Source organism: Falco peregrinus, chromosome 5, assembly GCF_023634155.1.
Source record: "Falco peregrinus isolate bFalPer1 chromosome 5, bFalPer1.pri, whole genome shotgun sequence".
NCBI lineage: Eukaryota > Metazoa > Chordata > Aves > Falconiformes > Falconidae > Falco > Falco peregrinus.
In genome coordinates this window covers 57,004,578-57,017,884 of record NC_073725.1, presented here as the reverse complement: position 1 = coordinate 57,017,884, position 13,307 = coordinate 57,004,578, and the positions used below count along the sequence as shown (strand labels likewise).

Genomic DNA, 13,307 nt, shown 5'->3' with positions numbered 1-13,307 from the left:
TTCAATGCCATCAAGATGTACAAAAAAAAAAAAAAAAAAAAAAAAAAGGGGTGGGGGGTGACCTGAGGGCGAGAGGAAAGGAGTAGTGAGGAATTGAAAAGTGCAGTGATACAAAGACTACCATATTGTGCTGCCATGGGATGATGCGGTTTATAACCTTATTTATTTGCTCCCTGAATTCTGATCTCAACAAAAACCAATTAATAAAACTCAGATTACTCCACTAAGAAGCCATGACTCCCCTTCCTTTATTTCCTGCAGACCAAAACCGATCTTGGACATCTAAGGATGTGCATTAGACTTACTGGTAAAAAAGGGACATGACATGATCTCTGATCCTTCAACAGCTGGTATAAAAGGCGGTGCTGCAGTTTCTATTAAGGTTCTTGAACTTTGTTATTCTCCCCCATTAATAACTCAAACATATTTATTTGCTGTTACTTCTGAATTTCTCGAGTTGAGACAGCACAAAACCACCTCTCTTTCCTAACTTCTCTCCTGCTTATAACCTCTAAAAAAAGATGCTGATAAATGACCTACTGCCAAGAGATACATTAAGCACCAAATTTTAACCTGTGGTAAATCTGCCTTCCTGAAAACCATGCATGCTTTTACTTCAGCAATTACATTCAGAAATACATGGGGAAAAAAAACCAAACAGTTTATGGGGAGAAGAGTAACATCCCTCTTGCACCAGCCAGAAATCTTAGAAACTTGTTGATTATTACATGGTATCTTCCCTGACCTGCATCATGACAGAAGATAAAAATAAAAATAAAAAAGAACGAAAACCTGTTAACTGTGACGCTATCAGTATTTTACTTAGGTCTCCCCTTAATAAAACAGTGTTAACCCATTCTGTTAACCAAGCTGGTTCCAGAACACGGCCCACGTCCAATGGAGCCGCCTCTGACACTGAACTGCGTTTATACTCAAAACACAGGTGTTTGAAGTGATGTGAAGAAAAAAACTAAATCCTCATTGACAAGGCATTTTTATTAATATGAAAGCTTTCTCACAAGATCAAACTAATCCGTTTAAAGCACATCCCAATTCAGTCTGCAGGTTCATTCCCAACAGACCATTCTGTCCTGGCCTGTTGTTCTTGGCCTTTCTGTAAGTAATACCTCATATGCCTGTAACATAGCGTCACTGAGGGGAGTGGGGTATTTTTGTTACCTTTAAGAGCAGCTATTTTTCCCCGTGGACATTACACAACGCGCATTTTTACACCAACAATGTAACTGTATAAACATCCGCCATGCACCTGAGCAATACCCTCAAGTGTAAACCACACCGAGCAGCTTCTCCAGCAGCCAGTACAGCCCTGGCGCTGACTAGAACACCTTTGAAACGTGATCTTGAACCGAGCTGACTGAACAGGCGCTAATGCGACGCTTTCGGAGGGTGTTTGGGCCGGGTCCGAGGAGCAGCAGCCCCGCCAGGACCGCGGCCCCTCAGGCGGCTCCGCCTCAGGGCGGGCGCGGCCGCCGCCTCCTCATTGTTTGGCGGCCTCGGCCGGGCCCCGCGGGCTGGCGCGGCCCCGCGCCCGCAGCCAATCGCCGGCCTCCAGCGCGGCGCGCGGGGCCCGCCCCACAGCCCCACGGACCCGCTGAGCCTCCGCGCACGGCGGGGCCCGCACAGCCCCACGGACCCGGCCCCACAGCCCCGCTGGGCCCCGCGGAGCCCCCGCGCCTACGGCGATCCCTACGATGCCGCATCCTACGGCTCTCTTCAACTTAAGGAATGGCAGTACCGATCAAAACAACGCAGCGGATGGAAAGTACAGGGCGAAAGCTGTACATATAGCCACCTGCTTCATCTACGCATGTTTACAGCAAAAGCCAAGCACCACAAAAGCAGAACAAGCATTGCAAAAGGCCACCAAGCCCAGAGTGCAATTTCCACTCGAGATACAAGGCTTTGCGTCGAGCTTTCCCAGAGAGATGTGCAACAGCAGTGAAACACAGCTCTGAGTCCAAACAGCCCGAGTAGTGGCTGTTTCTTCTGCTCCAGAAAAGTTGCATGGAGGTGAACTACAGTTAGGAAGAAACAAGCAGATCTGCAGCAGAGTTTAACAGCACAAAACAAGGTTTATAAGAGGAAATTCTCTGCATCCATAGGGCTGCTGCAGGCCCCTCAAAGACTGACTTTAATAAAGCAACACCTCTGATTCATCACAGCTTATTACGACCAATGTAAAAGCAGCTTCAGCCAGCAGAGCAAGTCCAGGCACTAACCCGGAGCAGTAGGACACATGTACAGCCCAGCTGGGGCTCCCCATCTGCAGACCCACACATGTCCCCACAGATTCCAAAGCGTGCCTCTGCCATCAGTCACCCCTCCTTCAGCGCCTGTGCCACACCTTACACCGAACAGCACCTCGCTGCGGAGCAGTGTCTGTCCCTGCCACTCTTCAGGGTTCCTGAAAGGTGGAACTGACCCGAGAGGAGTCAGGATGCTGCCCTTCGATGCGGGGACACCTGGCAGCAGCCCGGCTACTGAAGGGTGAGAAGCCATTGCTGTGTGTCTGCCACAGCACTGCTGCCACCGCAGGAGCCAGCGTTGGAGGGCTGCGGGAAGAAAAAGCTTCCACAGCATGGGCAGAGGCTTCTAGTCACTCCAGTCTAGGAAACACATGACATATCAGAAGTCCATTACCTTCTACAAGAGTAGAAGGTTCAGCCTTACCAACAGATCTGTGCTTTACAATAACCATGCTACTACTTTCCTGTGTTCTTTCGGAGTCAAGATTCTCACCGGAGGGGAGAAACCAACCAATCTTTAAAAAGTGGAAGAGACAGCTATTCCTATACCACTTGCATGTTTGGTTTCAGGCTTGTTTGTTGGTTTTTTTTCTTCACCACCCCCCCTAAATAACTAATATTAATGACCCACATTTTCACAAAGACAAGTAATTTGCCTATTGCAGTACTGTATCTGTAAGGGTGCTTCCTGAAGTTCATAAAAAACTATTTATTGTAGAACAGACTTACTTCTTCTGTCCTCTCTGTTTGCGTGGCACTGAGTTTTGCCTTGGAGTTCTCTCACAAGCTCCATCGGTGCTGTCGCTGGCTTCACTCTTAAGTAAAGGCTGGTTTTTCCATGGGATAACATACCCAGGAGTTGGACTGAATTGTTTTAAGTCTCCTTGTCCTAATGAGCTCCGTTCTCCACAGTAACAAAAGGCGCAGAGTTGTTCGCTGTTAAAGGGAAGATAATTACTTCTTTTTTGGGGGGGAAAACAGCAGAGGATACACCATCAAAGAGCAACTTTCATGCCAATGTAACCCTTTATAACAAAACAATAAAAGCCCCCAAGTGCTGTCAGGTATCAAAACTCAGCATTCAGAAACACTATTTCCAGCTAATTTAAAGTTACATTAAAAGAACTTTTTTTGTTCACAAAAGCACATGATTAACAAAACAAAACCCCCCACATATAACATTCAAATGATTTGAACAAAACGGTTGTATTTTAATTCTGCATCTAGGCACACACTTGCTAAAAGGTGTTGGAAAATGGGGGGAAGAGAAGAAAATGGAAGAATTTAATAAACACCTCACACCCATAAAAACTCAATGTTGCCATCACAGAAAAGGCAAAGCTCTGTCTGTCTTTTTGAACACAGAACATTACTACATGTATAACTTTGTGAACACATGCACCTTATGTGTAACACAATGTGCAAACACTATACACCAAAAAGGTTTAATGAAACAGGAAAAAATGAAGTAAGGAGAAAATCACAGCAATGGCTACAGTCACACATAGCGGGGCATACTATATACACAAATTGAAATACTCTCACTGACTTTAATATTTAACACCAAAACCATACCTGAAAGTTTTACCAGAGGAAATTTATATTTACAGAACTGTGACCGCTACAATATCCCTGTACCATTTGCAATTATGTTTTAACATGCATAACATAGCAACAGCATTGAAATGACAGCTCTGACAGCGCTCCTTGTGTCACATCATATGGAAGCTACTGAAAAATATTTCTATAATAAACATAACCACAAACTTAAAATGTGAACTTCTGCAACTAATGCAGTTTGCATTAAAGGAAGGCCATTTAACACATTTTTTAATGCTTAAATGAGCAATTCTGTTTTCTTCATATTTATGCCCCTAAGACCCCTAAAAGATGCCTCAGGGAATCAGGATGATGGATGGAGGCTTGGGTTTGCCTAGATCCCATTTAAATAGATTTCAGTGCACTCCAAGGTGACACATTTGGGTTTGGGGCACGCTGTGTTGGACGGGTAAGCAGAGTCAAGTAAGGTGGGAGGAAGAGAAAACCTTAAGGTTAAACTCCTGTACAATATTCACTAAATTCTGGGGGAAAAAATAAGGACTGCCTGTGCTTTTCAGCCAGGTGAGGCAAGAGCACCAACAGAAAAAAGCAGAAGTAGAACAGGAAAGTTCCAGTTGACAATAGAAGACCCTGAGAATCCAGCAATGCCTCTTAGATTTGGTTTAACGTACTCTGGGATGGGTCTTTTGCCCTCACCACAGAGAGGGGGAAAAAAAAAAAAAGAGGAAAAAATAAACAAAAAAAGAAACAAAACACAAGTGGGTACATAAAATGCCTTTGAACTGCTCTACAATTACAGCACTGGTATGCCAGACAAATGCTAAGGAAGGGAGCAGAACGTCATGAGCCCAGAATGAAGCCAAATACTTATTCTTATGCTCTACAGGTAGGATTGCACTTTCCCGAAGAGAGACAGACCTTTGGGGACATGCAGGTTGGTGAGCAGGTAAAATAAGTCCCATTAATAGTACACAAATTAAGATCCTACCATAGCACTGTTGGGAAATATTCAGCCCCACTTTCACAGCCTCGGTCACACATCCCTCACTGATCCTGCCTGAACACAGGACCAGCATGAGCCACCACAACCCCCGGAGCTGACGGCAGATGTCTGACATGTTCCAGAAATATTTAGAAAAAGATACCCAAAGATAAAAAGATGTAAAGAAAATATGGATAAACATAGCATAAGGATGGGGGGAAACTAATAGTTACAGCTAAACAGTATCTATGTCTATTTTAAAGCTAGTTTTCAATGCAATAGAGCAACAAAAATTCTTATTTGTGATATCAGTGAATACAACCACTAGAGTAGCAATGAAAGCTGGTCTGGCTTCACAGGCAGTGTTTGTAAGAAGGGAAAGCAAAGCTATTTACGCTAGTTGAGACTACAGAGACTTGTGAAGAGACTTAAGAGATTTAAGCAGGCAGCACCATGGTATATAAATTACACTAGTTACAAACACAAGATTATCCACAGTGGAATAAATAATTATTCATACATCCTGTTAGGACAGACTATCACTGCTCATTAAAAGACTCGAGGATAATTACGACTAAATAAACAAAGCGCCTTAAAGGGAAGTTGTAGCAAATACGCAATCATGTTAAGGTTTATAAAAGAGAAATACGCAACAGTAATTTAAAAAAATAACCTAACTTTTGAAAGTGGTATTATTTGAAAAAGGAATACAGGGCTAAAGCAGATATTTCTAGAGCCTGTAAGGCAGCTCCGATATCACAACTTCCAGCAGTAGCTTTCTGCAGGCAGAGTGAAGTGAAACAACAGGAGCAGCGAGTTTCACAGCTACTCTGCAGCGTGGTGCGGACAGCTGTGAAGCTGTCAAGAATCATATGGTTTGTGCTACTGCTCCTGCTCCAGCAAAGCTGGGGACCGCAGCTGAAGCAAGCGCTCGAGCACTCGCTGTGGGGAGGGGGCTGGGGGAACCCTTTGCTGAACGTCTGCGGGTACACCGATGCAGAAGTTAAAGACAGGAGCAGCAGAATGTTCCCAGGCCACTGCCAAGAGACACTGGGGCTGAGACAGAGGGGAGGGATTGTAAAAGGGTGTGGGGAGGCTTCATGCTTTCCAGGGAGGGTAAGCAGAGGGGCTTCAAACGTATCAGGCACCCAAATACCTGGAAACAACCAGCGGCTGCGTACTCCCTGCCTAGCATCGACACGCTAGAGAGACCCCTCCGCCTCAAGAGTGATCCTCTGTTTCCTAACATGTCACGCTGCTGATCCATCATGCAGTACAAAGTGGCCAGTTCCATCACGTTAGCCTTTTAGGTTTAAGTGCTCAGTAAATATTTTAAGTTACGTCTGTATGGGCAGAAGGTAGAGTTTTTCACTCCTATCATCTAGGATTGCAGAAAGTACTTACCAATCTACTTTCCATATGTCAATATGCAATTAGAGGATCTAAATCTGTGATGCAAGAAGAGCTCTCATATTGAAGATAACGAAATTGAGATACTGGCAACTCTTAAGATCAAACCCTAGATCTGTTATCATAATTACCATATTTTCAGAACAGGCTAATTCAAAATGGGATAACAAGCAAGAGACGATGTGTCACATATCTTTTTATAAGCTTCCTTTTCCTTTTATAAGGAAAAAAAAGAAAGAGAAAGCTCACCAATACTCCATTTAAGATATATCTATGATGCTCCAAACAAAAATATAAATTTGTTATCTGTAATTTCAACTTAATTCCTACATTTTCCCAGAACAAATGCTACCTTTTAACTTAAGTTTAACATTCCACAGATGGTTTATTACCAGTAGGCGCTTATATAGCTCACCTCATCCCAGAGGATTTCATACATCTGTATGCACACATATTTTAATGCAGAGGAAGAAGTATGTTCAGAACAAACAAAACATACAACTGGGTTTAGGGGAGGCAGTAAGAGGCAATAAGGCTAATAATGTCTGAAGCTAATTTCTGTTCCTACGAAGCCATGAGAGGAAATCCAGACTTAAATGTTAGAAAGAAACACTTTCTAACAAGAAACACGTAGATCTCAGCAGTCTGCCATAGCCATTTTCCTCTGCAAGTTCTTAGTTCATTGAGTTGTCTGGTCAGTACCTCTTCCTCACCCAGAATTTACTCAAGCCCCTGACAAGGATCTAAGATGCTACAATCCTTCCCAGCCCACATCCCAACAAAGAAAAACAAAATGCCCTCCAGCCAGTTAATCCTGGAGGAAGGGAGAACAGTCACAGTTTCCTCTACTTGGCCGATGACATACAGCCACACAGACTTTCCCGTTGAAAGGAGTTCATTTCAACACATACAGTATTGGGCAACTACTTGTGCAATATTAAATTACAACCAGAGAAGGAGAAACATCTTCTGGTTTCCTTGCAAAATATTCAAAAGAGTTAAGGTAAAACTGACAGTCCCCCAGACTTTTTGTAACAGAATTAAGGCCGACCATCAGGATTACCAACATTTCAAGCCCACCAAGTGCCTCTGTAGTTATACTCCTAAGAGTAAGTAGAAGCTCCCTCTCGATCCCTCTGCGTTGGGAAATGGCACTGGGGTATCCTATGTGAGCCAAGGCTCCTTGATAATAAGCAGATGTGCAGACTGATTTATGTAAACAAGTTTTGTTTATGTACTGTTCTGTATCTTGCAGATCTACGCTTGTGTCTGCATGAGTATCATGCTGTGCAGCTGGTGGAAACCCTCAGACTGGTCCACCCAAGTCTGTGGGACCCTCAACAGTATCAGCTGTGACCTCTCACTCTCCTGCCTATTTTTCATACCTCGGTCTGCAATGATATGGGGCACTGTCATCCGCCCGCAAATCCGTGTACACAGCTGGGGGAATACATTTCCCTTGCCCATTTTTGCAAGAGTAACTTTCTTCTGTGTCTCCAGGATCCGCCGTACAGCTGAATGCCAAGGAAGACAGCAAGTGGCCTATGCTGAGCACGTCTACCGGTAAGACACTTGAAGTTATACAACCCTTTTAGTACTAAATGGTAAAGGAGGCAGACTAAAGACAACCCTGCAGCTGCCTGTTCTGCAGGGAGGTGTTAAAAGGTCCCTTTTCTTTCAGGAGAACATGCACAGGGGGATCCAGCATCCAACAGAGATGAACAGAAGCTGTCAACAGCAGGAGAAAGACATGCTCATGGATTCAGCTCAAGAGATGCTCTCCTCTTACTTTTTCTCAATTCCCTCCCAGCCTACTGTGGGACACCAGTTATCACAGAAGTTTTACTGTGCATTCACCTTTTCAATTAATCTCATTAAAAGCAGAGGTTGTTGTTGCTGTTTCAACAGGAAAATGCAATGGATTATATCTGAGAAAACCCAAGGCATGGCAATTCCAGTAAGATCCACTAGCTATAACCATTGCCTTAACATTAAATACAAAGTTATAGATGATCATGACTGCCACAATAATGATTGCACTGAAGTAAAACAAAAAAATTAAATAATTGGAAAGCATAAAGATCTATTTTATTAATGCTCTGGGTTGAAAAAGAAGGTGAGGAGGGTATAATTTGATTTTTGCTGTGAATGAATTTGTTTTTAAAGGAATTCTGCAATAATTCTTCTCAGTGTCTGGAAATGCCTTCAGGATGTCTTTTTCACACACTCTAGCATTTGTGAAAGGTGAAACTAAGAAGCATAAAACCTTGGGGTTGCATCAGTGAAGTTGTTACAGAAATTTGAAATGTTTTTAACATCTACTTCTCACAACTAAAAAGCTCAGCACAATGAAATGGAATACTTGGGAGCAAAACAGAACTTCAGAGCATCATTTGTACTGATTACCAAAGCAGACTGATGAGAACTGGCCTTGAGAATTCTTCTCCAGCTAACCTTGTTAGTAGTTTTAACATATGTTAAAAGGCTAAATTAAATGCTACAGGGGACCTATTATTTATTTAGCTATGCCAAGTTGTGTTAATGCACAAACTACTTTGCCTTCACTCTTCATTTTATGTTGTGTTATTTAGAGTAAATTGTTTTTCTCCTTGGTAAAGATGCACCATTGTATCATTTATGTAAATTCCAATGAAGACCCGTAAGCTGCATTTTAAGTGAAAAAAGATTTCTGGCTTAAAACAACACCAGGGGTCTGCATCAGTGTGAGCTCTAATGTGAGATATTCACAGAGGTGAAGTTATTCTAAAACTCAGGGGTTTAAATTAAGCTTTTCAGCTTCATCTAAGTATCTTGTAAATATCTGGACTTCAATAATGAAGAGGCTTGAAAGGAAGCAACAAAAGAAAACTCATTAAGCAACACATAACAACTTCACATTGATACAGGGTTAGCAACCCAATAAATCACCCTTCTGAAGGAATGATACTAAGGACAGAGAAGGATGGGAACTGCAACATGGAGATACCACAAAAAGAAAGATGCAAAAGTTCTCAGCTGCAAGCTATATTTAAGTGTTTGACATGCAATTGTTCTCCTTCCAATAGGAATCTGAATCATGGAACAACCTGAAATTTTGAAGTGGTTTGACACTATTTCACTATTACACAGAGTTGGTTTTGGAATGAGTACTTAACTTACATAGCACAATTCCATTAAAAAAAGGAGGGCAGGAGGGAGTTCGTATGAACTTCGGGTGAAGAATTTTAAAACTTTTAAGTTTGCACAAAGCAATTAAACTGCATTAGACAGTAATTGCTTTACAATTTTTTCAAACCAGCACAGTTGGAGTTCTACAGCCATATAATTAACTTAATGATACTCTTCTCATTTGAAAGAAAGAAAACATTACCCTCCAAACACCGCCACCAAAACAACACATTCAACTGACATTTTAAAATCTAAAAAATATGAAAATATGCTCTTATTCACCATCAATATATGTCAGCCTTAATTTAAACAAATGTTTAAAGCTCAGTGATGATTTCACATACCCTAAATGCAGGAGGGGTTACCAGAATGCCAGTGCTGAATAAAGTGGATTTAGAGGTCTACTCCAAGGCCACCTAGAAATCATTCTTCAATGTCCATCTGAGCTGACTCATACTCTCAAACAAAAACCCCATATAGAATGCAACTATGAGCATACCTGAAAGGTAACACAACGCGATTTTGAGAGGTGATTTAACCTAAGCAATAAAACCCAAAGAATAGAACGTACTGTGGCCTCTGTCTTTGGTGTGCCTTTGTGCCCAGAAGGTATTGTCTGTTCAAGCCAAATCTGTTGGCAAATCAACACAGATTACACCAAAACCACATAAACTTCACAGAGGTGGCAGCACCTCTTAGGAGGCAGCTTCTTATGAACGCTAAGTAGGGTCTAACAACCTGAAGATACCAAGTTGGCTTTAAATAGCAGTTTTTCAAGAAAGTTTCAAAATTGTTCAGTCACATTAGTGAATGGAAAAGCATGCTTTTCTGCATAATTTGAACTTTGTATTTTTTCTTTGGAAGTACGTTTACAGAAGAGATGATACAACACAGTGGGGCACAGTGGGGCTCTTTAGACAAAACTACGCTGGGTCAGATTAAAGGTTCATCCAGTCCTGTATGGTCAGTGTTAGAAATAGGATAAGCAGATGCACAGGGGATGCTGAAGATCAAGGCAAACATAGGACCCAGTACTTTCAGTTCTGGGCCTCCCTGTATCAGCTGTGATTCCTATATATTCAGTAGTTCTCAGTTTCTCTTTCATGAACTTGCCTAGGCTGCTTTTGACCTCACATAAATTTTCATCAATCCCAAACATCCTTTGGCAAGGATTTCAGTGTCACTCTAGACAGCTATATGCTGTGCAAAGAATCACCTCCCTTTATTTTGCAATTAACCCTTAGAAGTTTCACTCTATCACCCTCAGTTTCTTCATTAAAGGAAAATGAACAGTCAGGATACAGCCACCCCCACCCCCCATGCCACATACGATGTTGCAGCTTCTTATCTTCCTCCTCCAATCTCTTTTATAGTCTGAAGGGTCCTAAAATACTTAACTGGAAGCTACTCCAAATCTTTCATCAGGCTTTCTGATGTTTAAGTTCTACTACATTCAGTTTTGAAGTTAGAGACACGCTTTCCGTAACCCTATGGAAATTAGCCTAAGTTTGTTTCTCTACGTGCTTCTGACCTCACCGAGTAGATCAATTAAAGCTTCAGCACATCAAAGCTACGAGCTCAAAAATTCTCTTTTCACTAAGCATGCTCGATTCTCTCTCAGCCCCTGTGTGCAAGCAGACTCCACATACACCATCCTTACTCAGCGAATGACCATCCTTCCCACAAAGGTTAGGGACACTCACAGGGCTCAACTCTGCATCCACAGCTTTGGGAAGCTGTAACTCCAGAGTTTGCCATTTAAATCACCTGTACTTTCTATCAGCTGTGAAATGGAAATGAAGGAATGATGAATGGGCGGGGCACAACAGAGGGCTTGCTGTGCAAAGGAAACAGAAGGTGATGGAGAAACAGGACAACTGACTGTGGGGAATAACAAGGAAAGCCCAAGGAAGCAGGAAGAGAACACAGCCTCAGCTGACATGGAAAATTAACAAGAAAATGGAGAAAGAGGTGAGAAGAAATATCATGTCACAAATACCTGTCTGGGAGCCACCAGAGACGGAAGGAAAGAAAATGCAGATCAGGCGAAGAGCCAAAACAAGAAGAAAACCACACGGAGTGGACACTGAAACAATGATTAGAACTGATGAACAGAGACTAAGATTAGAAAAGGAAAAAGAATGGGAATATGACAATGTATCAACAACACAAAAAAGACAAGTGTCTGACAAAAAGCTGGAGGTGAAAAAAACACCAGAAAAGGTGACATTCAGAAGAAATGAGAGAAAATGTTGTATTCACTCAACACTGGAACAGAACTTCAGATCCCAGACTCTTACCATTGCCTGCAATTAACACAAAGTAGGCATCCCATCCACTTCTGAGCTTAATCTAGATGGGACACTTGTGTAACAGCATGGTTTGAGACTGCCAGCCATGAAATCCTGCTCATGGGATGCTTCTATCTGTCTGACTGCCATCTCTCAGAGGAAAGAAAACTTGTCCACTCAACAGACCTGATATGCCAGCGTCAGGCTTGCTACCCAGCACTGGCAGGCCAGCAGCACAGACCCAGGTGGAGACAAGCAGCCCTAGTAGGGTGGGAGAGAGACAGAACTGCCTAAAAACATCTGTGAGAGGCTGAGTGGGACTCCAGAAACCTGGAGCACCTGCTCACACAAGGCAGGAGACATTTCTATAGCATAGTTTCTGTGCTTGGACCATCTTACGTAACGTTAATTCCAGGAGCAAATGTCCACGCAACTTAAAAGGTCCAATCATGAATGTCATTGATCATGAGTGTCAAATCAAGGCGCAAATTCTACATGAGAGCATTAAACATATTATGGTCACAATGTCAATTGTTCAGCCTAGGAAAAAGGCAGGATGAAGGTTGCCTGTGAAGCCTTTCTTTGGCCCCGTTTGTGCAATACGCCTTCTGAGCTTCAAGAAAGATGCAGACCATCTGGAGAGTACTCAAAACAGCGAGAAGACTCAAAGCTTAAGAAAACATCATTTATGAAGAAAGTATGAACAAATTTGGGATTTCTGTTATGAAGTAAAGCATGCTGGGGAAACAAACTGAGAGCCTTCGGCACAAATCTATCCTCCGTTATCCCTGGCAGATGGTATGAGCACTAATGGGATGAACGCAAAATGAGGAGAGCATGGGTTAGATGTGAGGAAAGTTTACCATTTCCAACAGTAGAAACAAAGAGACTGGGAGGGACTGGTTAGGCATGATCAGGAGTTTTTATGATTGGAAGATTTAAGAGCAGTTTACACAAACTTCTGTCAGGAATGACAGCTGTAGCTATCTGCCTTGGAAAAGGAGGTGAACTAGATGACTTCCAAAGGTCCCTCCCTACCCTGTGTATCTAAGGTAGAGTTGTTTTAACAACGATCCAACATAAAATTCTTCTTGAGACAATTTCCCTAGTCGATGCATGAACAGACAGGATGGACAACCAGTAAATATTTAACTTTTTAATCATTTTTCAGTGTGTAGTCTTAAGTCTTTTCCTACTGACAACATTAAAACTGTGCCCTGCAAGCCAAATGAGTAATTTCATTCTGGGCTAGACTCATCTTTAATATAACACTGAAACATGACTTCATTATTATTAAATAATTTATTTTTGTAACACAAAGGAATGCTATCTCCACTTTGCAGATTCAGAAGACAGTCATTGACTTCAGAGGAAGATACTGTAAATGCCTACATGGATCTAGATCTCGAAGTGTAACGGCAAAACTCTGCAATGATATCAAGTGCCCTGTTTTGTGCATGGGGTCCATCCTCTGCAGAAAGAATTCTTGTAGAAAAACGTTTATGTAAAGCTACAAACGGTATCACAATACACTTGCATAAAAAGAAACAATTAAGAGTTCCAAAATCATCTTAATACTGTTGTCTCCTAAAATTTGTGCTTGACTTTACAACTTTAACAGCTTTAAAC

General features: G+C 42.2%; 1 protein-coding gene and 1 long non-coding RNA gene across 15 annotated transcripts in view; one reads left to right on the top strand and one right to left on the bottom strand.

Moving 5' to 3' along the window:
- Positions 1-13,307, bottom strand: part of KMT2C (lysine methyltransferase 2C) — a 197,994-nt gene that overhangs the window by 119,237 nt on the left and 65,450 nt on the right. For all 14 annotated transcript variants that reach the window (XM_055803570.1, XM_055803574.1, XM_055803575.1 and 11 more), the window contains one exon: positions 2,997-3,203. In XM_055803570.1, coding sequence (XP_055659545.1) covers positions 2,997-3,203 — 207 coding nt within the window. The remainder of the gene's footprint in view (positions 1-2,996; positions 3,204-13,307) is intronic.
- Positions 6,456-9,289, top strand: LOC106112717 (uncharacterized). The gene is made up of 3 exons (XR_001227171.3): positions 6,456-7,328; positions 7,475-7,782; positions 7,901-9,289. It is a non-coding gene; the product is annotated as an uncharacterized LOC106112717 (long non-coding RNA).